The 24,705-nt window shown below is 37.2% G+C and overlaps 1 protein-coding gene across 2 annotated transcripts in view; it reads left to right on the top strand.

Moving 5' to 3' along the window:
• The window catches only part of ctnna2 (catenin (cadherin-associated protein), alpha 2), a 304,010-nt gene that overhangs the window by 11,014 nt on the left and 268,291 nt on the right, over positions 1 to 24,705 (top strand). For both annotated transcript variants that reach the window (XM_088004302.1, XM_088004304.1), the window contains exons 2-4: positions 4,686 to 4,792; positions 18,165 to 18,360; positions 23,129 to 23,295. In XM_088004302.1, coding sequence (XP_087860428.1) covers positions 4,686 to 4,792; positions 18,165 to 18,360; positions 23,129 to 23,295 — 470 coding nt within the window. The remainder of the gene's footprint in view (positions 1 to 4,685; positions 4,793 to 18,164; positions 18,361 to 23,128; positions 23,296 to 24,705) is intronic.

The following is a 24,705-nucleotide window of genomic DNA, read 5'->3' as shown; positions in this document are numbered from 1 at the left end:
GCTGCATAAAAACTGAATGCTGCTTCTGTATGTTTGTGGGGATGCAGGGCAGACCAGATCCATAAGACCTGAGAGGCCTGGAAACCAGTCATTCAGTTTTAAGGAAACTGACTGACAACATTATAAAACATATTTGGCTTATAATGCCTGCGACAGACTGGCGACATGTCCAGGGTGTACCCCGCCTCTCGTCCGAAACATTCGCTGGAGATGAGCACCAGCACCCCTCCCGACCCCACTAGGGACAAGGGTGTACAGAAAATGGATGGATGAATGGATGGTTTATAATACTGTGAAGCTGGAGCTTGAATAACCATCTGTTTTGTAGATACTTTAGTAACAGTGGAAAAGCGAGTCTTGGGAATAGGATAAACCATTGTGTCATATACACCAAGCCTTGTGACATCATGAAGTCTAATGTAGTTTAATATGCCACCAGGGATTTAAAAATGTCACTACACACTAAATAAACATGACCAGGTGATTCATTAAGTGAGTACATAGGACTACTGTTGCTTTTGTTGCAACACAGCAACACAGAAGCAACAGCTCCATGTTGCTTTGTGTTGTGCATGAACACAAGCCAAAATTGATTTTAAGAAACAACCTTACTTTTTTATCACCAATTATTTTCGCAAAAGAGCTCGACTCAGCAAAGATTTTTTTATTTTTATTTTTTAATTTATAAAATTACTCTTATGTTTTGGCCCGTGTGGCAGTGAAGCACATAGTGATCGAGCACCGACAAACGATTATTGCAAATCGACAAACTGCACGGGGTAAACACCTGGCCAAATGAGACAATCACTTCGCATCCGCTCGCAGTTGTCTCTCTGCCATGTCATCAGCTTTAGCTTTTAGAAGAGCTGACACAAGCAGAACAGAACGTAATATTGTTTAATGGTCAATAAAAAACAACAAAAAACATTCAGGAGACCCTGCATCACCTGACAAATGAACCAACTTACTTAGGAAAGCAGCATGTGGCAAACTTGTTTCATGTCCCATTATGACAACTCTGACATTGTTGCCAACCTTGCACCTTCATAATGAAATATGTCATCCAGTCAGCAGTGACGGAATGTAATATATGTGACACAGGGCCCGTGTCCAGCTTAGCACTGAAGGGAAATGAGAATCAATCAGGATTGCATAGGAATGTAATGGCATAATGCTTACATTACGTCATTGTAAGAAAATATGACTTGGCAAAATGACTGACTCAGGACACCAAATTGGCATGAGAAACTGAATAAATCAAGTTATAATTGAGAACATTTGCAATTATTTATTTTTAATTAACCCAGTAGTTGCATCAGTAACAGATATGGGTATAAAAGGCATTGAAAGTCAATGCATTTAATCCAAGCAGTCTTGTGCAATATTGTGCATACTGAATTACATATGTATGTGTGTGTGGGGGGTTCTAGGCCAGAGAGAAGTGATCACTTTTACTATTTTTGTGTTGTTTCCATGACAGTTTCAATAAATATAAATAATTGTCTTAATATTTTAAGCCTACATCGTCCCTTCCCAATCTGTATCCATACTCTAAGCTTTTATATGGACTTGTAAGTAGCCTTGGATTGCGGGGAATAACTGGGGAAAAAAAATAAGGGTGACACATGTTATACAGTAACAATCTCCACTCTTCCATCTGTGTGTGTGTGTGTGTGTGTGTGTGTGTTTTCCTTGAAAAGTTAATCTAAATATAAATTTTTGTAGGCAATTCTTGCACTTTGCAAAACGTTATTTCTTATGTGCATGTTTCCCTTATCATTAACAAGTCTGCTTATTGCATTGCGTACACTGGTGTCTTACCTTTTGGTTTGACTATCTTTGGTTCCAGCTTTCTTCATCAATTATTCCTGTACCAGAAAACGTGAACACTCAGTATATTTTGTCTTGAATAGGCAGACATGATAAATGAACTGAGGCAACTGAAGTACTTTTTGAGGCCAACACACAAAACAAGAAAGCTAATTAACAACACAACCACACCTTGATGAGCTTTCTATGCCAAACTCAGCAGGCACAATATCTGCAGGCTAGTGATGAATTGGGCATTAAAAGGTCTGCTTTGCAGCTCTAAAACAAATAGCTGAATAGCAGCAATTAGTGAAACTTACAAAATCTCCTTGTGTAAAAAAAAATAAATAAATAAAAAAAAGATTGCTTACTACAGATTTATCAGTTTTGTGTAGTCAAGTAACTTATGTTACTGCTGGGCATGTGTGTGTTTAGACTATTTGAAGCAGATTGCATGTTGCAGATTAGGTGACATTAATGATATATGGGAGATTAATGCATTAAAGAAACAACCAGAAGTGTTTTTGGTCAGATCTTTTGATGTTAACATGTATTGTTTTGTATGTATTTACATTTTTTCTTAGAATTCAGGATTACCATGCAATGTTTCATCAGATCCATGCTCCAATATCCAATTTTTTAATCCTTATATTTTGTAAATTTACAGACATGATAGCAAAAATGCTGCTGATGAACTAAAATTTAATTTCAGATTTATTTCAGCTGAAATAAAATGTCAGCACTTCAGCACACGTAAATAAGATGAATTAGACGAATATAACATCTTTATATTTACTTGTCCTATTACCTGCCCCAATATTCACTTTGAATTATGTATGCTTTTTAAGGAGTAAGAGAGAGTGATGCTTTTTTTTTTGTTTTGCGTTGTTAATGGCACTGCATCTGGCGGTCAGTTAACTTGGTTTAAGCAAAGGCCATAAGTGCACTGAGGCAAAAGAAATAGCCATTAAACTGCTTGGCTTAATTTATGGCAGCAGACTGTACCACTGCTGACCTTTTGTAATCCACACCTCAACTCACACAGCTTATTGTAGTCACTCCTGAGAAGGAGCAAAGCAAAAATAATAAAATAAAATGTGGAAACTGTGTAACTTAAAACTTGTCTGAGTGTTACTAAAAAATATAAATAAAATGTTACATTGGTTTTGATTCCTTTTACACATTTTCTTACCTCATGAAAATATTCAAGACGGTGCTCTGCTGTGAACTCCTTAAGGTATGGATGGCAATCTGATCAAAGTTATCAGATTTCCTACTATACTTCCACCCTAAACTGCTGTGAGTAGCATAAGCAGCCCCTGCCCCAGATATGTCATAGTTATTCACATTTTATTATCCCTTTTGCCTCACTTACATTGGCAGTACACTCGGTCAGTCCCAGCTGGCCCAATGCAACGCTGCCTTCTGCTGACACACACCGCACGCCACATGCCAGCTGTTTAGCCTCTGGAGTAAACTTATATAACATTTGCTAAATTTGAATTATTTTCAAACATCAGTGTGGAAGAAAAGGCTCTGACAAGCTAAGAAGCTGATTTCTGAAATGCTGCTTAGTTGAAACCATTTCTAGTTTTGCTTTCACAGAAAATTGTTTTTTTTTTTTGGCATGGTACTCAGATAAGTGTGTAGATCCCCCCGCACTCCCCTCCCTTTTCTCTGTTTTTCTGTACTGTTTTCAGTGAACCATCTCACTTTCCAGACCCGCAGCAACTCTGTATTTTTTTTTTTTTACCAACAAAGTTTTAAGTAATCAAAATGCTGCTCAGACTGTGAACAAATGTAGGCCAAAAACTCTGCTGAATAGCAACTGGCTCAAAATGTTTACAAAGAGTAACATCTTTTTCCTCCAGTCCAAGCTAAACTTAACAACTTAGGTAATTAAAATTTTGTAGAAAGTCGTATTGTCATGCAAGAATTGACCTTGAAATGTGATTGCGGTTCCTAACAGTACGGGAACTGGTCAACCATTTATGTGTGCTTTGCTGTTGTCCTCCTGGCTTGGTCGATGAATAGAATCAGGATTTGCTGAGTGTCACTTGACCCTCCTACCCCCAAATGTTGCTTCAATGAAAGTGATTCACATCACAATGCAGCTTTACAAAAGCAGCCACCAGTGTCACATGCAGACGAGCCAACCTAAGTCTGCCACAGCCAAATATTTCTGTGCGTGCAAATGGTGCCAGTGGATTTAGAGGAACATATGTATGTAGTTTTACTTGATTTTGTCGTCATCTTGTAGCTTGCTTCGTTTCTGTTTTGATAACTGATGATTCAAAGTAATTTTCTATAGTCTGCTCTGTACTGAAGGCACTGATTTAACCTTTTACATTAAGGAATTGCTTTTCTGTTTGAAATATCCTTGTGGACCTACAAAAATAAAATTTTAATCTATTTTAATGGTGTTCTGGAATTGTCATAATAACCTCAATGTGCTGTGCTTTCAAAGACTGGTGTGTGTGTGTGTGTGTGTGTGTGTGTGTGTGTGTGTATGCCTCATTAATTCCTCGCAGTTTATTTGGGATGAATGTTTTGTTTTACAAATGTTTATCACAAATGTTTTTGTGCAACCTCTTGTTGGTGGAGACAGTTTTTTGTATTCACCAATAAGTGTTCACATGCTGTGAATTTGGTTTTTAAATTGTCAATTTAAAAAAAAAATCATAAGTTAGTCTCATCAACTGTTTGAAATTGGGTCAAAAGTGCGTACTGGTTTTCTGAGTGCCAATCTACACAGCTCAACACTTGTAAATTTACAAATGTTATTATCATATTGCCTGTAAACCACTTAAAACTAAAATGTATTATGAATTGGCAGCTTTTTTCCCTAACTATTTCTGTCCATCTAATCCCAACAGAGACCATGACGACTGCCACTTCCCCTATTCTATTGAAATGGGACCCAAAGAGTCTTGAAATCCGCACCTTGACTGTGGAGCGGCTTCTGGAGCCCTTGGTCACACAGGTAGACGAAGAACACACTTGATATGTATGAAATGGAGTTCTGGCAAAATGTAACCGGTTCTTCTCAACATGCTGAGGCACTGAGAATGTGTAGTAATAATGCGCAAAAGAAGTTTACGTCAAACTGCAATTTGCATTTTTCCCCATTTCTGTTCTGAAATTAGGAAAGTAAGCACTGTGGAACTTTTTACTCTTAAGAACAAGCAATAAGTTCCTTAAAAATGCAGCTCCATTCAGTTTCCATCTCACTTTTCTTCCATAATTTCTCAGCCTTAATACAGTTTATCCTTTAGTTGACAGGAGTACTTTATGTAAGATATATGGGGAATCATTGCTGGAGGACTGAAAAGTAGAATCTACCTCAACTCCCAAAAGTGAATTACGATAAAATGAGGAGAATGTTTCCAAACACCATGACTTCTGTTGCATGTATTCATACTACTTGCTAAATATGCGACACATTTAAACAAAAAAACATTATTCAGTTTGTTACCAATTAAATTAGATTTGCATACAGACGCCGCCGTGATGGACTGGCGCCTGCAGGCGGCGACCTGTACCCTGCCTCTCGCCCCTTGACGACCCCACAAAGATAAGAATGTTAAATCATGGATGCATACAAATGCTCTTCTATTTGAACAGTAGTCAAAATTTAATAATGATTAAGATATAAAACTGCATATTAATTTTACAAACATTTGTCTTTTTTTTTCTGGACTGATTCACTTTTTGTTATCCCCATAATATTTTCATTTAGAAAATATTACGAAGTGGAATCCGTAGCCACAGCTACTCCATCTCTGCCACAGCTCATTAAGAGATAAACGGCCAACATTTACTGCAAGTTTTTATTTTGAGCATTATAAAAATTATTAAATAGATGGCAGTTCTAAGTCATTGAGCTGTTTCTAACTGTTCCTCTTGCTAATATGAATGCAGTTAATCATAGTTCAAATCACACTTTTTTTTTCAATTGTATTTAATTTTAGTTTTTTGAAACAAACTCATTGTTTTATTGCCCTGACACTTTGAGATGCAGTATAAGAATTTACTTTTTTATGTATAAAGGCTAAATGATGCACCCTTTCCATATTTTATAGTGCGTATATTGTTTTTGGTGCACAAAATATGTGCATTCAGTGACAACAGAACACAAAATTGTTTTTAAAAATTCCCTCAAAAGTCCAACAATAAACTACTTTAGCACATAAATCTCAACCTCTTTTTTTTTTCTTAAAATAATAATGAACACATTTTTCACTGCAGGACGTGATGTTTCCATCCTTGCCTGTGTCAGACACAATGTTGACAGTGCTGAGATTACTGAGTGTACCAGCAGCCTTCCCCAGTGGTCTGGTGTTCCTCAGTTGACTTCAAAGTGCTTTTTATTTTTAATCAAATTTCCTGTTTTCAAACTACTTGCATGACCCCTGCAATATTACCTAGATTTATCAACCCCTTCATCTGTTTAGCTTTCTTTGTTGCTCCATTTTGTAAAATAATGTTTTTTATTATTATTATTATTATTATTATTATTTTATTATTTTAGAAAACAAATGTGCTTTTCAGCTTTTGTAAAAAATGTGCCTCTTAAATTTTGCAGATTTGTTTCTTATCAGGTGCTTCGATGACCTTGTTAGCTTATATGTTGTATGTTGTCATTTTACATACAGATTATCTGGTTTTACGTGTGTGACTGTATGACAAAATCGGGACAAATCTACATGTATAACCTGCACGACTTTGATGGCGTTGCATCACTTTCTTTTTGTAAGAAAATCATTATATAATCCTACTGCTTTGAGTTGCATTGATATCAAGTGTTTGAACAAACATTGCTAAAATATGAAGAAAATGTAAGCCTGTCCCAAAAATTAAGCAGTCAGGCAGATTTAAAAAAAATAATTTTAATGGCTCTCACTTAGAGAGTTTCACTGTGCCTCTTTTATGGTGCCTTGAGTTCGCCACATCCGGTCTTTGTTCCTTTTGAGTGGTCATCAGACTGACAGGTAGCTAATTGCTTAATGTCAAGGGATGGGAAGCTGATGAGGTTTTTTCAGCATGGCGATGCTTGACTGCCTTTGCATCAAATTATGTGAATGTTGAATAGTATTTTTCATAAAAAATATTTTCACATTAATGTCTTGATTTTTATCCTTAGAGAAACTTTTGGTATCCACTGATTAATAATGAATGTTTTCAGAGAAGTCTGTTCTTTTCATTCTTGTGTAAGTTTTCTATATACATGAAGACTTGCATATTTTCTTAAACGTATTTTCTGGTAATTATATATTTGAAGTTCTTTTAAGATTTAAAAAAGGTTTTTTTGTTTTTTTAGATCTACGTTTTTCTAAAGTGACACATTTTTTAACACAAACACATGGATAAGGTGCAAATCAAACTGAAGCAGTTTACTTTTAGGATTTACAGAAATTTTGAAGCGTTTTTTTTTGTGTGTGCATGTGTGTGTGAGAACCAGGCACTGTGATTGTTTTCTAATCAACTTGGATGATTGAGGATGTTTGGACAAAGAAAAGTCGGCTATTTCAGGAAGACAGACAATCAGGCTTCCCCTGACATTGGTTGAAATACCAGTTTTATTTATCATGACCAACTTTATCATAGACCAGCTAGTGAACCTAGCAGATATATTGCTAAAAACGGAGGATCCGTCTTCATGGCTCTGTGCGTAAATATCTTTTATACTGCGGGCAATAGCAGCATTTCTTTAAAGGATTATATGAAAGCAGCCCTCAGGGGCAGGCAAAAAATAGCCACTGTCTAAGGTTGTGGTCCCCAGCTCCTGTTTTGAGGGGTCTGTTGTGTAAAGCTTAGACATGTTCCTGGTCCAACCAAATCCATTTCAACAGTTATTTACCTTCAGCATGCCTTTATGTTCAGTAGAAGCATTACGGTAGGCTTTAAATGCATGAGTTTAAGACTACTAACCTAAGGATTTTTTTTCATTTGCTGCAAAAAACTTACTCCTATCTTGTCATATAGACCTCACATGCTATATTGCATTTTACGTCAAGTTGATCCCTTAAAACTTTAATACTGCAGGATTCAGATATTAATTGCTTTATTAATTATTAAAATTCTTCCCATCAATAGACTTGGAGTGGTTGACTCTGCAGTAGGATGCTTTTGGGGGGGTTGGCTCCATCTTTGGAATAGTTCAGCAAATAAATATTTGCCACTTGGGGGCATTTTAAAGACTGATAATGGAGCATTTGAATTTAAACTCAGAGGTAGATGGTGAGATGATCATCAATTATAGATTGTGACTTTTCAGCAGGGAGGTCCTGTATTTGGTCTTGTATGTTTCTGCATAATGTGTACATGTTCTCCTCTTGCATGTAAGGGTTCCCTATGGGGGCACCACTTTCTCCCAGAGTCCAGAAGCATGATTGCTAGGTGAAGTGACAAATCTAAAAATGCCCTTACATATGGGCACGAGTCCTGCAGATTTCTCCTGTGTGTTCGTGGGACCATTGTTGCACCCTGCCACTTGACCAATGACTGCTGGAGATGGGCATTAAAAAAAGATCAGAAGTGTTATTTACAAATTCGGAAAAGTTTTATGAGGATTAAAGCTGTTCAAGCAACTTCCTGAAAAGTTAGTGTAAAAGTCTGAATGAGTGGTGTGAGAAAGTGTTTTCCCCCTCCAGTTTTCTAACTTTTTGACATGTTTGTCACACTTCAGTGTTTGTGTTTGGTTGTGTTGCAAAACGGAAAAAAAAAAAAGAAAAAAGATCAAATCAGACAGGAGGCAAACCTTTTCAAACAACCGTACATCCATTATGTTTTTCTCTTCTGAAAATGGGTCATGGGTTAACAGGTGATTTTATTTGGCTTTTCTTAATATTTACCCATTCTATTGTGCTTTCAAAACCTCAAAAGGAGGACACCAAGGAGAAGTTCTGATCAGATGAGCACGTCTACTCTTAGATTCCCTTGCATGATAAAATGCATTATCCCATTTCTAAGACTGAGCCCATGGAGGAAGTTTATGTCTCTTCAAACGTAGTCTTTCCAGAAAGCTTTCCTTAGCTATTGAAATCAATGTTATATTTGAAAATGATAAAACAGGATACCAAAGTCCAATGTGACTTACTGGTAGAAGCACTGCTTTATTTTATAAACCATGAAATATAGAAATGTTTTATTCATTAAAAATGTCAAAAGCTTGCTTCAAATATTTTTTGCAATTTAAATTACTCATGTTCATATGTCCATGTTTGTATAAGAAACAAGCTGTGCCTGTGTTGTTTTGTGATTACTCATCCTGATTTTAAACAGACTTTCTCTGCAGGACTCCTCTGCAGGAGCTATTAACAAGCAGAGAGAGCCAAGCCACTCAGATTTGAATATTTAAAGGTATTTAGGTATATTTAACTGCTTTGGTCTTGTTCTCGCACAAAAGCAACAGAGTAATTACTTTTAGTTTCTTTATTACAATAGACCCAGTTCATGTTTTGCGATTTTTTTTATTTATTTATTTATTTTTTCCCTAAAAGTTTACGTTTCGCTTTAAAACAAAGGCAAACAAAATGAACATCATTGTTTGTATATCAGAAATGGGGAAGCAGTGGTCCCCGTTGCTTTCTACCATTTGCACTCACAACAACCGAAAATATTACTTGCATAATAGTACCTCATCAAAGCAACCAAAGGACCTTTTCTCCCTTTAGAAAGCAGATGTGATATTTGCAATACCATTTACTGTGAGCTTGTCAAAGTAAGACTAGAAAAAAATCGGGCCTGTTTCAATTTTGTTGTCCTTTTGTGCTCTTTGCAGGCTGTGACTGAAATAGATTAACTGAAGAATTTATCACAACATGTATTTGTTGACTCCACAGTGTATAATAATGTAGTGGGAGGAAACCTGAAGGGTGGTGCTTGCTGTCAACTCTGGATGTTTTAGCACTCTTTGTTTTTATGCCATCCAAAATTGGCTATGACTTTTGGTTGGCACCAGATGAACAGAGAGTTTCTAGTCATGGGGCTTAACATAAAGTGGGGTGGGGGTATGGTTGGTGAGGGGATTAAGGCCTCATGCTGCATCACTGTCATAATCCATTAAGCTAGTGGAAAGGAGTCGGCCCGGACCTCAAACAGTTTTTAGAGGCAGGGAAAGATGCTACACCTCTTGGTGAGTCCATTGAAACCACGGAAGAGTTACTCTCCGAGTTGGGTAATTTAGGATGAGTTTTGGGTTATATATTTATTTTTTCCATTCAGGCACCATTTAAGATGTGCTTAGCAAGTCAGGTTAAACCCAGGAATAACCTTAATGCAACTATAATCCCATACTGTAGACATCTCAAGTAGAACAAGTAGGACAGAGACGAGTGTATTAAAGAGCGTTGCATTCTGCTTGCTGAAGCTTCAGGGTTGTACAGATTTGTACTGTACTTATTTGCACAGAACAAGTCAGAAAAGGCATTCTGACTGGTCTGCATCTATCCAGCTGCATATAACAAACTGCTTGGCACCTTTGTATCAGAACCAGCATTCACTTCTGCAGTTTCGGCTACAGTAGCGTAATTGTTCCTATTATGAGCCAAAAAGTCTTACACCAGTTTCTGGTCCACTATTGACACCATTCACAAGTGCAAAGTAATTTATAAAGATAATACTGTAGGCCTTAAAGTTTCATTCACATTTACATTCAGTCATTCACCTTCTGATACACACATCCACACACTGATGGTGGTAAATTGCTACACTGTGGCCATGGCTGCCCTGGAGTAGGCTACCATTCACCGCTGCCACCGGCCCCTTTTAACATACAGACAACAATTGTCATAAGAATGGTTGTATACCGCAACAGTCGACGGCATAGAGAAGGGTAGGAAGTTCTTAAAGAGACAGAGGCCAATTTCAAGGAGTCAGATAGGGTGGGAAGTAAAATTTCTTTGAAATTGTTTTTGATGTGTGCAGCATTTTCATAAAAACTGAAAGTGAGCATTGCTTGTGCTATAAAATGGCCCTATGTGTCTGGAAAATACAGGATACCCCCCTAAAAGCACTACATGTTTTTCCTAATAAGTCAGCTTGTTAAAGATTGTAGAAGATGGCATCTTCAACGATAACCCAGTGGCTATTAGCAATTTGGATTCTAACAGCTATGGTTAGAAAGCTTCATTACATGGGTCACTAACAGCCTCTCCAGTACTTTCAGAATGTTTGGATTTTCAAGCTACTGGCCTCTGGTCATTGTCGACAGATGGATGTACTTTTTTTTACTCCTCACAGAAAGGCAGGATGTTTTCCAAATCACTTTAATCTAAACTTGAAGGCTGAGGTAGGGTTAAGGAGGGGATGAACACATTTGGCTGTGTAGACTATGCTTTAATTTTTATTGATCTTTTATGAACAATAAGGATGAAGTAGGCAGGACTAATGAAAGTGCAGTTTTGAAAAACACAAAGACAGATCATTGAGAGGCAATGTTTTAGTTACTAACACATTTCATTTACTTTAGTTGAAATAACAGTTTTTACTCCTCCCCAGGATAAGTTTGCAAAATTTGCCAGACTTTCAAACCGTCATTGATTTTCAAATGTCAATGATGTAGAGTTTTTTGAGATAATCATCAAAACAAATACGTAGTGAGAAAATAATTAAATCTGTAAGTGGTCTTACAACAAATACTTTGTAGACTGCAAGAATAGCCAGCTGATTCTTAACAATGCTCTGTCAGCAACTGTCCTTTCGTTTGTGCTCTGAGGTCAGTTCTGGATCTTGTGAAACACAGTTTCATCGGTCTTCGGGATGTTATCTTTTGACACTTTGCGATTTCAGCATATGGCTTCCCCAGGGTCTTGAACTGCTGCTATGCACAGATGCTGCTGTCCTTCTGTTTTTTTCTTCTTCTTCAAAATAGAGAAAACTCTACACAAGAAAAAAAAAAAAAAACATGACACAACTTATCCCTTTGGCTGCAGCAAAGAATAACAATCAAAATTTGAAGCTAAGCTCCGTTCTTAAATTTATTAAGCAGTTAAATAAGTTTCTTTGAAAAAATACATAGTTTACAACGTATTGTAATACGTTCTTTGAATGTACATATAAGATATTGTATTTTAAAGCTGTTTCATATATGTGTGTGTGTATATATGTGTGTGTGTATATATATGTATGTGTATATATATATATATATATATATATATATATACACTGCTCAAAAAAATAAAGGGAACACTCAAATAACACATCCTAGATCTGAATGAATGAAATATTCTCATTGAATACTTTGTTCTGTACAAAGTTGAATGTGCTGACAACAAAATCACACAAAAATCATCAATGGAAATCAAATTTATTAACCAATGGAGGCCTGGATTTGGAGCCACACACAAAATTAAAGTGAAATGTTCCCTTTATTTTTTTGAGCAGTAAAAAAAATTCCCCTCACCCTCCGTGGGTGGTCTCTTTCATCCTCTGAGCTCGGGTCCTCTACCAGAGGCCTGGGAGCTTGAGGGTTCTGCGCAGTATCTTGGCTGTGCCTAGAACTGCACATTTCTGGACTGAGATGTCTGATGTTGTTCCTGGGATCTGTTTGAGCCACTGCTCCAGTTTGGGGGTGACTGCCCCGAGGGCCCCGATGACCACAGGCACCACTGTGGTCTTCACCTTCCAGGCCTTCTCCAGTTCCTCTCTGAGGCCCTGGTATTTCTCCAGTTTCTCATGCTCCTTTTTCCTGATGTTGTGGTCACTTGATATTGCTACATCCACCACAACGGCTTTCCTCTGTTCTTTATCCACCACCACAATGTCCGGTTGGTTCGCCATTACCATCTTGTCTGTCTGGATCTGGAAGTCCCACAGGATCTTAGCTCGGTCATTCTCCACCACCTTTGGGGGTGTTCCCCACTTTGACCTCGGGGCTTCCAGTCCATATTCGGCACAGATGTTCCTGTACACTATGCCCGCCACTTGGCTATGTCGTTCCATGTACGCTTTCCCTGCCAGCATCTTGCACCCTGCTGTTATGTGCTGGACTGTCTCAGAGGCCTCCTTGCACAACCTACACCTTGGGTCTTGTCTGGTGTGGTAGATCTGAGCCTCTATTGCTCTGGTGTTTAGGGCCTGTTCCTGGGCGGCCAGGATGAGTGCCTCTGTGCTGTCCTTGAGTCCAGCTTTCTCCAGCCATTGGTAGGATTTCCTGATATCAGCCACTTCAGTTATTCAGTATATATATATATATATATATATATATATATATATATATATATATATATATATATATATTAGGGCTGAAACGATTCCTCGAATGATTCGAGTACCTCGATTACTAAAATTCCTCGAGGAAAATTTACCTGCCTCGAAGCTTCGTTAATTTATGTTTTATTAGTTAGCGCACCGTGTTCCGGCCGGGACTTCATTTGCGTTGCGCGGAGCTCTCACTTCCGCCTCTGAGTTGTTGACAAAAGCTAAGTCTCAGCGGCATAAAGTCCAATCTTCAAGATTGGCCCGTGGGGATTTTATGGATTGATGATAATGCCCGACTTTTTATCGTTTTTGGGGAACCAATAAGCATCCTTAAAATGACTGGGGGAATGCCTGGAGTACGGCAGCATTTCTCCTCCGGGGCTGCTGGTTGAAAGCGAACGGCGGGAAGAGCGCTGAGGTGAGCGGATAGACTGAACAGGGCGGGCGGCTGAGTAGCTGATGCTTACCGTGTAAATGTAGCTTTACCGACGAACCGCACAATAAATTTCATATCCCGGTCTGAAGAAACGGGTGACGGAGCGCATCGTACATGGCTGGTAGATGAGTTTCTGAGTGTGACCAGTGAAGGTGTCGTAAATATCCCGTATTGCTTCCCCCCGTGTTCGTCCCCCGGTCTAACGGTTCGTCAGTCCGCTGGTCTATTTCCTCCCCTCCACCCCATCTTACGTTCGTTCATTCGCCCTCTCCTCCCACTCCAGGCGACATTTCCCGTATTTTCAAACCCAAAGCGTGACAGGTTAGGTGGCAAGGTGAGTTTAATTAATCTATTAAACTCACTGAAGATGAATACATAAACTAAAATCTGGATTGTAGACATTTTTTATAAGCATATTTGTGAGCCTGCCTCTTTGTTATTAAATTCAATATAATTTCAGATTTTTCTATAACTTTTCTTCTGGTTAACTTAGAAAGTGAGCTATTATTGTTACAGGTTAGTTTTCTAAACTACAAAAAAGCAACTGTTAGGGATGCTCAAATATGAAAAATTGGACTGATATTGATATCTGATAGTAACACCGGTATTATGCCAGATTTACCAATATTTCATTTTAGAATTTTTTTTTATCCGATTACTCGATTAATCGTAAGAATAATCGATAGATTACTCGATTACTAAAATATTCGTTTACAACAGCCCTAATATATATATATATATATATATGGATGGATATAAATAAGAGTTTCTGTCTTTTCGTGAGAGTGAAGATTTAATTTGTCCACTAGGGGATTATTCCAGTGCATTACCTCTACTGGGGAAATAATCCATTGCCCTGAGAATGTACTTTTTTTATGGCAAATATTCTTTTTCTCACGCATATGCATGACCGTTGCAAATCAAAAAATGACCAAAAAATGACAATAGGCATGTTTTCCACCATGTGGCTATTGTCAGTAATTAGATATTGTTGCACAATGTTTTTACTTTCCCTTTTAAATGAATCAGCTGTACGCTTTGGTATTTTTGTTTTGTTAAATTTATTTCCCAACATTGGCTCTATGCTTTTTAAATTATGTTCATGGGGGTCTTCTCAGAAAATCTCCGCCAGTGTGTACCACCAAGCTGAGATTTTCTTACTTTGACATTTCTGCAATGCAGTGCTTTTTGCCTCTTTGTCTCCTGAAATGTATTCAGTTCTTACTAATCCACAGTTTGAACTTAAAAATATATGTGTAGAGTTGCACCAAACAGGCATTTTTGGTTGGTAGATTCTAATTTCAACAAGTTTCATTGATTTTCTGGTTGTAACTCAAAGGAGAAGCAATCTGTCACAGCGTCCTTGATACAGGCAGGATATAAAGCCCCCAGCTTTATAACCAACATCTTATAAAGACATTACAATGTTGTTCTCACTTATGCATCAAAGCATATTTTCCTAACCTGGGTCTATTTTTTTTTATTGCATTAGATTGGAAAATGTCTAATTTCATATTGTAGCTACTTCTGATTGGAAAAAGTAGTTAACTTGATAAAAAGTTAATATAGCTTATTTTTGCTGCTTATGTCTTTATTCCATGTTGTGTGCTTTTATGGTTGTTTCTGCCACTGATGGCATTACAGCCCCCAGATTGTAAAACATGTTTTGTCCCGTCTTCCAGCAGCTTCTATTTTGGCTTTGTACCACTGAACTTTTCCATATAATTCTCACTTCACTTGTAGTGTAAAAGATCACAGTGTTAGCTGGTGTGGCCAGTTAGCTTAATAAGGAAACTAATCTACTCTACAGGACTAACTGTATGGAGGAGGTCGAATCTCCCAAGAGCTTTGCATGAACACTTGTGATTATGCACATGCATGCAAACCTCCCTTTCTTATCATTAGCCGCTAAAGCATCACTTATCCATTGAAAACGGGTCTCTCAGAGTGCTAAAGGCAGAAAATTGAATGGCTGCGCTTTTCCATAGGGATTTACGACTTACTGGTGAGCCCACTGGTCAGTACACCCTGGAGGAAAGGTCACATAGCATTTAAAACCATTGAGCAGAAGTAAAATGGGGAAGCAAAACTTGGCTGGAGTTTTCCTATTTAAGTTAAAATAAGACAGTGGGAATGTCGGGGGCATATAAATATGTAGTTGAACCTCTTAAAAACAAACAAGCAACCATAATGTTGGCTTGCATCGACTTGCTGCCACTCATAGAAATGAGATGAGGCTGTTCACTGGGAGTCTTTGTTTCGGTAAGGTGCTGTTCTGCTGGTTGATGTGCATATCATAGAGTTCACAGCCTTACTGTTCTGACAACTATACAGACTATATGCAGGACAGTAATTTTTGAAAACTTCCTGGGTCTGAGAGTTTGTTGCAGGGATGGTAAAGCTTCTGGTTGAAAGTAGTGTACATAAATTTGGTTCAGCAGAAAATGCTGATAATATTCACAGTAAATAGGGTTTCCTAAAGCCAGTTATCAGCTGCCAAGGTAAGGCTGCATTTCAGAGACACTGAATTAATTTTTGTTTCGAGTTTGGCCACACTTGGGTGCACCTAAGGATGCTTAAATGTCATCATTCAACCTAAAGCTAAATTATCTTCATGACTGTACACAATATTAAGAGATGAACGAAAAGGCGAGTGTTGCAGGACCCTGTACAGGGCAGTACTTTCCACTTTCAGAGTTTTTCTGTTTTTGGTTGTATGTCACTCTTACATGTTTCAGAACAGCAAAAATGCATATAATTACTAGGCAAAGTTCTTTGACTAAAGACATAATTGAGTTCTAAAATAATTTTATCAAGGGAAAAAATCCTAAAAAAAATTTGGGGCTTTTGGAGAAAAGTATGACCCATTTTTGCCATCCAAGAATAAAAACATTTTTGGCAGTTGTCTTGCTTTCAAAATTACTTTAACTTAGTCCTGTCAGAGAGCTCAATGGTAAGCTCATCCTGTGTAAAGTCATACCACAGCATCTTTATTGAATTTGACTAGGCCACTACATAACATTTATTTATTTATTTTATTTTTATCCATATGGAGGTGTGGTTTTTGACATTGTCTTACCTCATAACCCAACTGTGCTTGCCATAAACGCACAGACCGATGTCTGGACATTCTCCTGAATGTCTGGACATTCTCCTGAATGTCTGGACATTCTCCTGAATGTCTGGACATTCTCCTGAATGTTAGTTAAGACTTAAAACAGGTCTTGAATATGATATTTGATTGCGAAGAAATGCACAGCACGATAATTTAGAGAGCCTTGCGATACAAGATATTTTAATGGATGAAGTCGGAATATTTTACACTGTTCTGAAGTTTGAGTTATGATGATTAAAGTCAAAACTCGATTTAATTCAGTTTCAGCCATGAAACTGTTATGAATTATGTCTTTGGTTCGCTGAATCTAATCCCAATTGGAACTGTCCTTGTCTTTCTCCCGCAGTTGCAAGTTAGGATCGTTATAAATCATTTAAAATCTACTCTGCATATCTAATTTCATGCAGTTTAGTGTGGAAGTTACTTTTAAGTGCAATTCCCTTGAAACAATCTGATATTTATGCTGATTTCACAGATTTTAATCCTAATACAGATTCTGCTGTTGCGAAGGTGGGAGTTGTATTTTAGATTGCAACAACACTCCAGCAGTGCAGATAAATTTTGGAGGTGAATAAAGAAGTTCCAGGACTTTAGGTTGTGGAAAAAGCAATTGAGGAACCTACAGTCAAATTGCGCCTTAAGTGTAACTGAGCTGCTGCTTTATAATTTGCTTTGAAATAATAAGGCGGCAATGTCATGAAGGGAAGGTAATATAAAAAAAAAAGACTCATGATATGAATACATTTGCCAAGGGAGATCTTCAAAATCATAATTGACTGTTTGAACAAGAACACTGACGCCTAAAAGGTTATCTTGGTCTCATATCAGCACCACTATTCTTAGATTAGTCAGGACTGAGAACATGCATCATTAAAGTCTATATTTCAGGCTAGAAGCCCTGAAGTGGTGCAAGCTTGACAGGACATAACATTGCTCTTAGTCTTTTCAGAGTTTAGATTCTTACTTTACTCATATTTTAATAAGTGATTAAATCACGTCATTGAGACACATTGAGGCCTCAGTTCTTATACTAAGTTATTACTGACAGCACAGATTGTAAAAAACACCTTTTGGTTTTTAACTGACCAATTCTGGTCACCAGCAAATTTCTTGTTTTTTTGTTTTTTCTTTTTCTAATAAATAGTTAAAATTATAAACTTACTTTTGTCAAAAAAAAAAAAAAAATCCTAATATGGGATGTTGAGCTGTTTTACCCAGGTCAAAGTTAAACTTGGTTATATTCATAATATTTAGATGACATCAAAAATACTTTGTCTCCTAATTTACAAACCAATACAGGGCATTTTAGAAATATGTAACACTGAACAATATTACACTTGAATGCATATTATGAAATTTTTAAAATCTCTAGTAAAGTAATTACTTGTGAACAAATAATGTGATTCTGTTATGTAGTCTTTTTTTATTAGCTTTATTCTATATGAAGGAATGTAAACATCGTGATCAATGGCATTAATTAAAATTTAATCACCAAAATCAGTACAATACTCTTATTAAAGAGAAAAAAAGGTCACAAACATTTTTATCAATGTTTTGCTGTTTCTTCCTCAAGTAACAGTGATGCCTTCTCATGTTTCCCAGGTGACGACTCTGGTGAACACCAGCAACAAGGGACCGTCCAGTAAGAAGAAGGGACGCTCTAAGAAGGCTCATGTTCTGGCAGTATCTGTGGAGCAGGCCACCCAGAACTTTCTTGAAAAGGGTGAGCAGATTGCCAAAGACAGCCAGGATCTCAAGGAAGAGCTCATTGCTGCTGTGGAGGATGTTCGCAAACAAGGTGTGTTGATGTTTTTGCTGCCTAACACTGGACATATAAACTGTGCTGTAAGTAGAGGGGTGCGATCCTGGGAATTTTGGTATCGATTTGATACTGAGTAACTACAGGGTAAGTAGTTACTTACCCAATTCCTATAAGGATATTTTTTTCTTAAAATGCCATTATCATTGAATAACTTGGTGATTTGACGTCAGTTCGTTGAATATAATTATGATGAAATACAGGGTAAATATATTAGCAAAATACGTTTTTTTTTTTATATTAAGCAACTACAATATAACACAATGGAACAAAAAGAGAAATAAAACGATTCCCTTTCTGCCTTCTACTACACACAATAGTTTTTTTTTAACCAACTATAATCTGCATGTAATCCAAGTAGGAATATAATTTTCCCTCCATTAGTTAACACAAAAGTGTTTTCATATTCCGTATTAATATTTAAAAACATTATAAAAGTATAAAATCCTGGTCTCATACTGAAAATATATGTTCTTGATATTTGAAAATTAATTCCTGCGTATGCAAATACATGAACTCTGATAACAAATTCAAGTAATTTACTGGACAAATGGGAGAGAAACTGCAAACAAAACTATTAAGCTCATCATCTCAGTATCAGTAAGATACCAACATTCACCTTGGTATCAATTGTGTTGATATTTAGATGGATATGGCCAGTCCCAGTTCTAAGAGGATACAATCACATTTTGCCTTTAGGCATATAGGAACTCATTTAATTCCTCTAAGCAATATTATTTTTGCTCTTTAAGAACATCTGAATCCCAAACCTTTTAAAGCATCATTAAAAGGTGCTTTAAAAGGTTTTGACTCGTTTTTTTTTGTTTTTTTTTAAGGAAATAACTGATTAAATAAAAAAATCTTCTCTGGACATGAAGACAAGAGCTTATACATGAGAAAAGAATACTGAAGAAGCTATTTATTCATAGAAATTAACAGATTATACTGGCTCAGAGTTTATGACTAAAATGAGAAGCACTTGTGACTCGCCGTTCAGTAATGATGTTCCCACTGACATTAATTTGCTGGATCCGGTGAGTAATTGACATAAAATGCTGTTTGGGAAAGATCCTTGAGTGTCAACAAACGTCAAATTACCTCACAAATTTAGAAGGATTTAGGGAGTTGAATTGGCAAGGGCAAACCGATTGGTACCCATTAGTGTTTTTGCTTTACTTGATGCATCCAACCTTATGAATGTAGTGAATCAAGACCATGTAGTGAATCTATCATGAATGTTTAAAGCTTCTGCTTAAAACATATTCCCTCCCTGCCTTTTGTTTTTCATTTGGAAAAGAGCTTATTAATACTAACATTTTGCATATAAGCAACATCTCACTTTAGCAGCAACTGTGCATGTTCAGTAGGTCTTCCACCATTTGTCCTGTAATGCTAATCTTGAAGAAGAATTTGGAAGTTCACATGTTTACTTCTGCTGTTTCCAAATTTTCTCCTTGTTAGTTTGAACATATAAAGTATCTGTTGCTAAATTCTGTCCAGTCCTATCTATGTGTGTTGTCACTTTCTTCTTTTTTGATCCCAGCATTATCAGTTATATTTTTAACCATGTGAGAAAATGGGTGTGTGCTGTAGAGAGCACATAGAAAGTATGCTCAACACTTTTTCTTGGCTCTTTTTTTTTGAGTCGAGAGCAGATCAGCTAGTCTTAACAAATCACATCTTCTCAAAATGACAGTTAATTCCCTTTTAAGTAAAAGCATTTTCAAATATAGCTTCTTTTATTATATTGAATTTTCAGCAGTACTTGGCTGCTACTGCAGTTCACTGTTGACTTGTGTGCTGTGACAAACAGGACTTATGAGGTGTTTGCAAGAGAGCCTGTCCTCCAAATGGGAGCACATGCACAGTTGAATCCATACTGAAATGGAACAGACTTTAAATCTGACAGAGGCTCATAACTTATGTCTTACCAAATTTGTCATCATGTTGAAATTAAATTACACATTTTGGGTCAGAGACGGCACCCAGAAGAATCTAGTAAAATCTAGTTAGATAGTGCTAAAGGGCAGACTGATGTCAGCATGCTCTTCAGGTATACACTATACAGCAGATATTTTTTGTACTCAGCTTTTGTCTGTACTCAGAGAGATGTTTCTCTGTTGACGACTGACTGAGCCTTTAGAATTGACATCATTATTTGTGTGAGTGCTTGGCATAGTGGTGCTACAGTCAGCACCGTTTCATCACAAGTTCTGAGTTTGAACCCGCTGATTGTTTCTGTTTGGATTATTGATTTTAAACTAATCATAGTTAAGGTCATGCCATATTAAAACAGTAAAATAATTAAAGTGTCTTGTGAAAAGGTATGTGTAGTATGTCATTGACTCCCAGCTGCCAATGATGCTAAAGTTAGCATTTGTTCAGAGCTTCCCATTGCTAGCTAAAGGGCTGCTACTGGTTTTTAGGGTAACTCTGATATTAAAGGAGGCAATACAATAATTAAGAACAGGGTTAAGTAAACTTAATCATGTAAGAAGTAAAATTAATGTTTACTTTTACCAAATGAATTGTTTAATCTCATTTTCACAAGCCCAATGTTGTATCTCGCCTTGTCTCTTGAGTTAGAAGTAGATTTTCATTCTCGGTGTTCTGTCTTCACAAAAGGTGAAATTGACTGCATGTGTATCTTACTAGACAGACACTGAACAGTCTACGGATTTACGTCCAATGCTTTAATCCATAGAAATGTTGTGAAACTGAAATAAACACTGTAGTGTATTGCTGTGTGCTCTTAACAATTGTAGCTTTGTATGTGAGCTCAATAATTCTGTGCAAAACGACAAAAACACACACAAATAGACCACACCATGGTACTGCACAGTTAACATAAGCATAATGTTAACAATTAATACTAACTTATATGTAAATCTATGAGAAACTATTAGCCCGTCTGCTAGCATGCTAACACCAATTCCCTTGAAAGCCAAATACAAGTTATTATGCAAAAATCTGTGTAAATTTTCTCAACTTAACTAAAACTGTTATGATGCACAGTAGAACCATAGACTCATGATTTTGTCAAGAAACAAACAATCATTTTGTATCGCACAGACCTGTGTGAGCCAGACATCAGCAGGAAGACGAGAGCTTTGCTGGAACTTTCTACTTTCACAGATACTGAAAAGGGTTGCTAAACATCCCAAATAAGAAATGTAAAGCACACACATCCATACCAGCACACTCAGTACTATGTACTCTGTATTTATGGTTGTCCTTTTGTTTTCTTTTGTTGCACTGGCACCAGCCCATGAGAGTGAAAGAACAAGCTCCACAATTCATTACTTTAACTTGGGAAGTATAGATTTATAGTGTTTTATCTTGATCCTTGTTGTATTTAACAAAACAAGCAAAAAGCTTTAACAACAGAGAAGAGAATGATTTTAAACATCTTCATTACAACCATTTATTAGTCAGTCAGTAATGTCTTCTTGCTACACAGAAGTCACCGAAACCCACTAAACAAGATGTTATTCAATTGTCAAGTCTCATTGTGCTGACCTCCGATAACATAATTGACTTGTTCTCTCCCATCTCACTGAACTGTGTCACTCTGCTGGAGATCCATTATCATTGATCTCCTGACTGTATTCAATTAATCTCAAGTAAATAAAAGATTTTCATATACTGTGATGCGCCCTAGTGGGATTGATTAAGTGCAGATATAGACAGATTACAAAGTAATCTTGTCAAATACGCATTTATGATAAAACCATTCAGAACTAAATGGTTTTATTGGAAATTGGAGATGACACAGATCATAATAGAGTCACCTCTACACTTTGTACAGCAGCTGATTGGGAATGTCAAGTATCTATTTTAACTCATATGAAGGTGTTTTTTGTTTTCCACTTTTGGAAATCTTTTTGTAAAAATATATCCTTGGAAACATGACTTGTTGTTAACATACTGTAGTGCTTTTATTATTTGACTTTGGGTCAAGAGTTGTTTTCCTGATCTGCCCCGCCAACGTTACATAAATAACTTCAGCACATCGATAACTTGAATCACTGCAGTCACATCAGCACTGAGTGAATTTGGCTTCTGTTCAGCTGTTGAAATGAAACCCACGACTTATTAAAATAATAACATGCATTCCATCTTCACAGTTTCACCTTTAATTACAACTATTCCCATGACTCTGAGGATTCTTCTCTGCACATCTGTAACTTTTCTCATCTGCTGCTATTTTGTTTGACACTGTGCTGCTCGTCTGTTGACTTGATTTGGATTTCTGATGTAAAATGGCATCTTTTTATGGGAGAACTCTAACTTTGTAGGACTTGCAGATAAACTAACGAGATAAACGACAAAGATATAACACGTTTTAGATAATCTAAAAGATAAAGTAGAAGTTTCTTTCTTGAGTCAACAACTATCAATTACAAATGGAAAATTAATAAAGCTAACACCATTAATCTTGTATGATTAATATTACTGTCTGTCCTTCCTTCCCCACACATTATATTTTATAGAGATTTATTAGCTCCTAAGGTTTAGAGTAAGTAATGTGTATGAGTTGGGTATGAAAATCTTTTTATTGTGAACCACTTCTGTTATGTGCCATACTTACACTCGTACCCGTATGGTTTACTGAGACCCTGTAAATCCAACTGACTTTAAATAATAGAAATATTAAGGTGATTTTAGTGGGCAAACACATGCTGACACAAATAAATGGCGCTTTCTCCTCTGCTTACCTCACTTTTTACTCAATCCATTTGTGCAGGAGAAACGATGCGCATAGCCTCATCTGAGTTTGCTGACGACCCTTGCTCTTCTGTGAAACGCGGCACCATGGTGAGGGCTGCTCGCGCCTTGCTGTCTGCTGTCACCCGCCTGCTCATCCTTGCTGACATGGCTGATGTCATGAGGCTGCTGGCCCACCTTAAGATTGTAAGTGCAACTAGTGCTGTGTGATGTAAATACATCTTAAATGGAGCTCCATCGACCAGCTCTGTGGTTAGAGGAATAATTATGTTGGTTATGCTGTATTTAAGCATATTATGTAAAATCTTTTATATCATGTCAGACCGTCGATAACATACCTGGAGTGTTGCATTGAACCTTTCATGCATGTTTGAAGAATCCTTGAATCTCCTGGAGCAGCTGTTTGAGGGAGTCTGAACACCACAAAGCAATGTCTTAAAGCTTCTCTTTGGAGCTACAGTGTCCAGCTGAGTTTCCACCTCAAGAGCACCCCTCTGCCCACCCTACCCCCTTTTGGCTCCACCAGACTAGAGGCAGCAGCAATTAGCAACCAAATGATGGAACTGCTGAGGTTATAATGCAAACTTCTTCTAAGTCCAGCACTTTTAGGAATGGTTGTAAATGACATAATGAGAAGCATTGCTGTGAAGACGTAATAAAGGCGGAGTGTCAGAAAGAGTTGGAGCTACTTAAAGAGACCATGACCAATATCCAAGGCGTCAAATTGCATTACATTTCTTTTAAGGTATGCCTAATATATACAGCATTTTTTATATCAAATGAAGGCAACACTGTTACTTGATTTGTGCTATAAAGTGGGATTATATGCCTGGAAAATGCATAATGGCACCCTTTTAAAAATGCAATTAGAATTGCATCCCAAGTGAATAAAAAAACAGAGATCCTTTGCTGAGGTGTGGTTTTAGCATCATATGCATGTTTTATGAGATGATGAGTTTCTTTGCTGAAAGAGGCACAGACACACAAACACACACACACGCGCGTAATATATACATATATTGGCTTTTATCACCAAGTCACACATATTAGCATATAAATGAGACATGAAGGAGAATCTTGAAAAGAGACATCACCATAAATGCCCTGGTGTAATGAACTACTCTCACTGTAATCAGTTAAAAAAAACTTAGGTTACTTGGTCATTTATTATGACACTAGCTCAGGGCTTGATGGGAGAAATAAATGTATAATATTTAAAATGCCAATATGTTCGTGATGTAAAGCGCTCATCCCTGCAGACGTCTTCAGTCATCCAGTTTATCATTTGCACAAATGAGCTCTAATTGTTCTTTCTTTCTGCTTCCTTCTTTGGGTTCACAGAGTTAATGTAAGTCAAGAGATAATCGTGCAAAGGCAATAGATGAATAGCTCATTTGTAGGGAACAGCAGCAAGTTAGAGGTGTTGACCTGCCATTCAAGTTTCTCAGATCTCGACACAATTGATATGTGCCAGATGAATTTTCCACTCTGCGGAAGCCTCTCTGCGACTTTCAGAATCTGCTATTCGTCTATGTGACACGCCGCTGTTCAGAGAACTAGTGAAGTTCAAGCTGACGTGGGTCAGGGATGTTTCAA

The sequence above is a fragment of the Poecilia mexicana genome, unplaced genomic scaffold, assembly GCF_051168715.1.
Source record: "Poecilia mexicana isolate PSO_F unplaced genomic scaffold, ASM5116871v1 scaffold_1, whole genome shotgun sequence".
NCBI lineage: Eukaryota > Metazoa > Chordata > Actinopteri > Cyprinodontiformes > Poeciliidae > Poecilia > Poecilia mexicana.
This window is presented reverse-complemented; position numbering and strand designations above follow the sequence as displayed.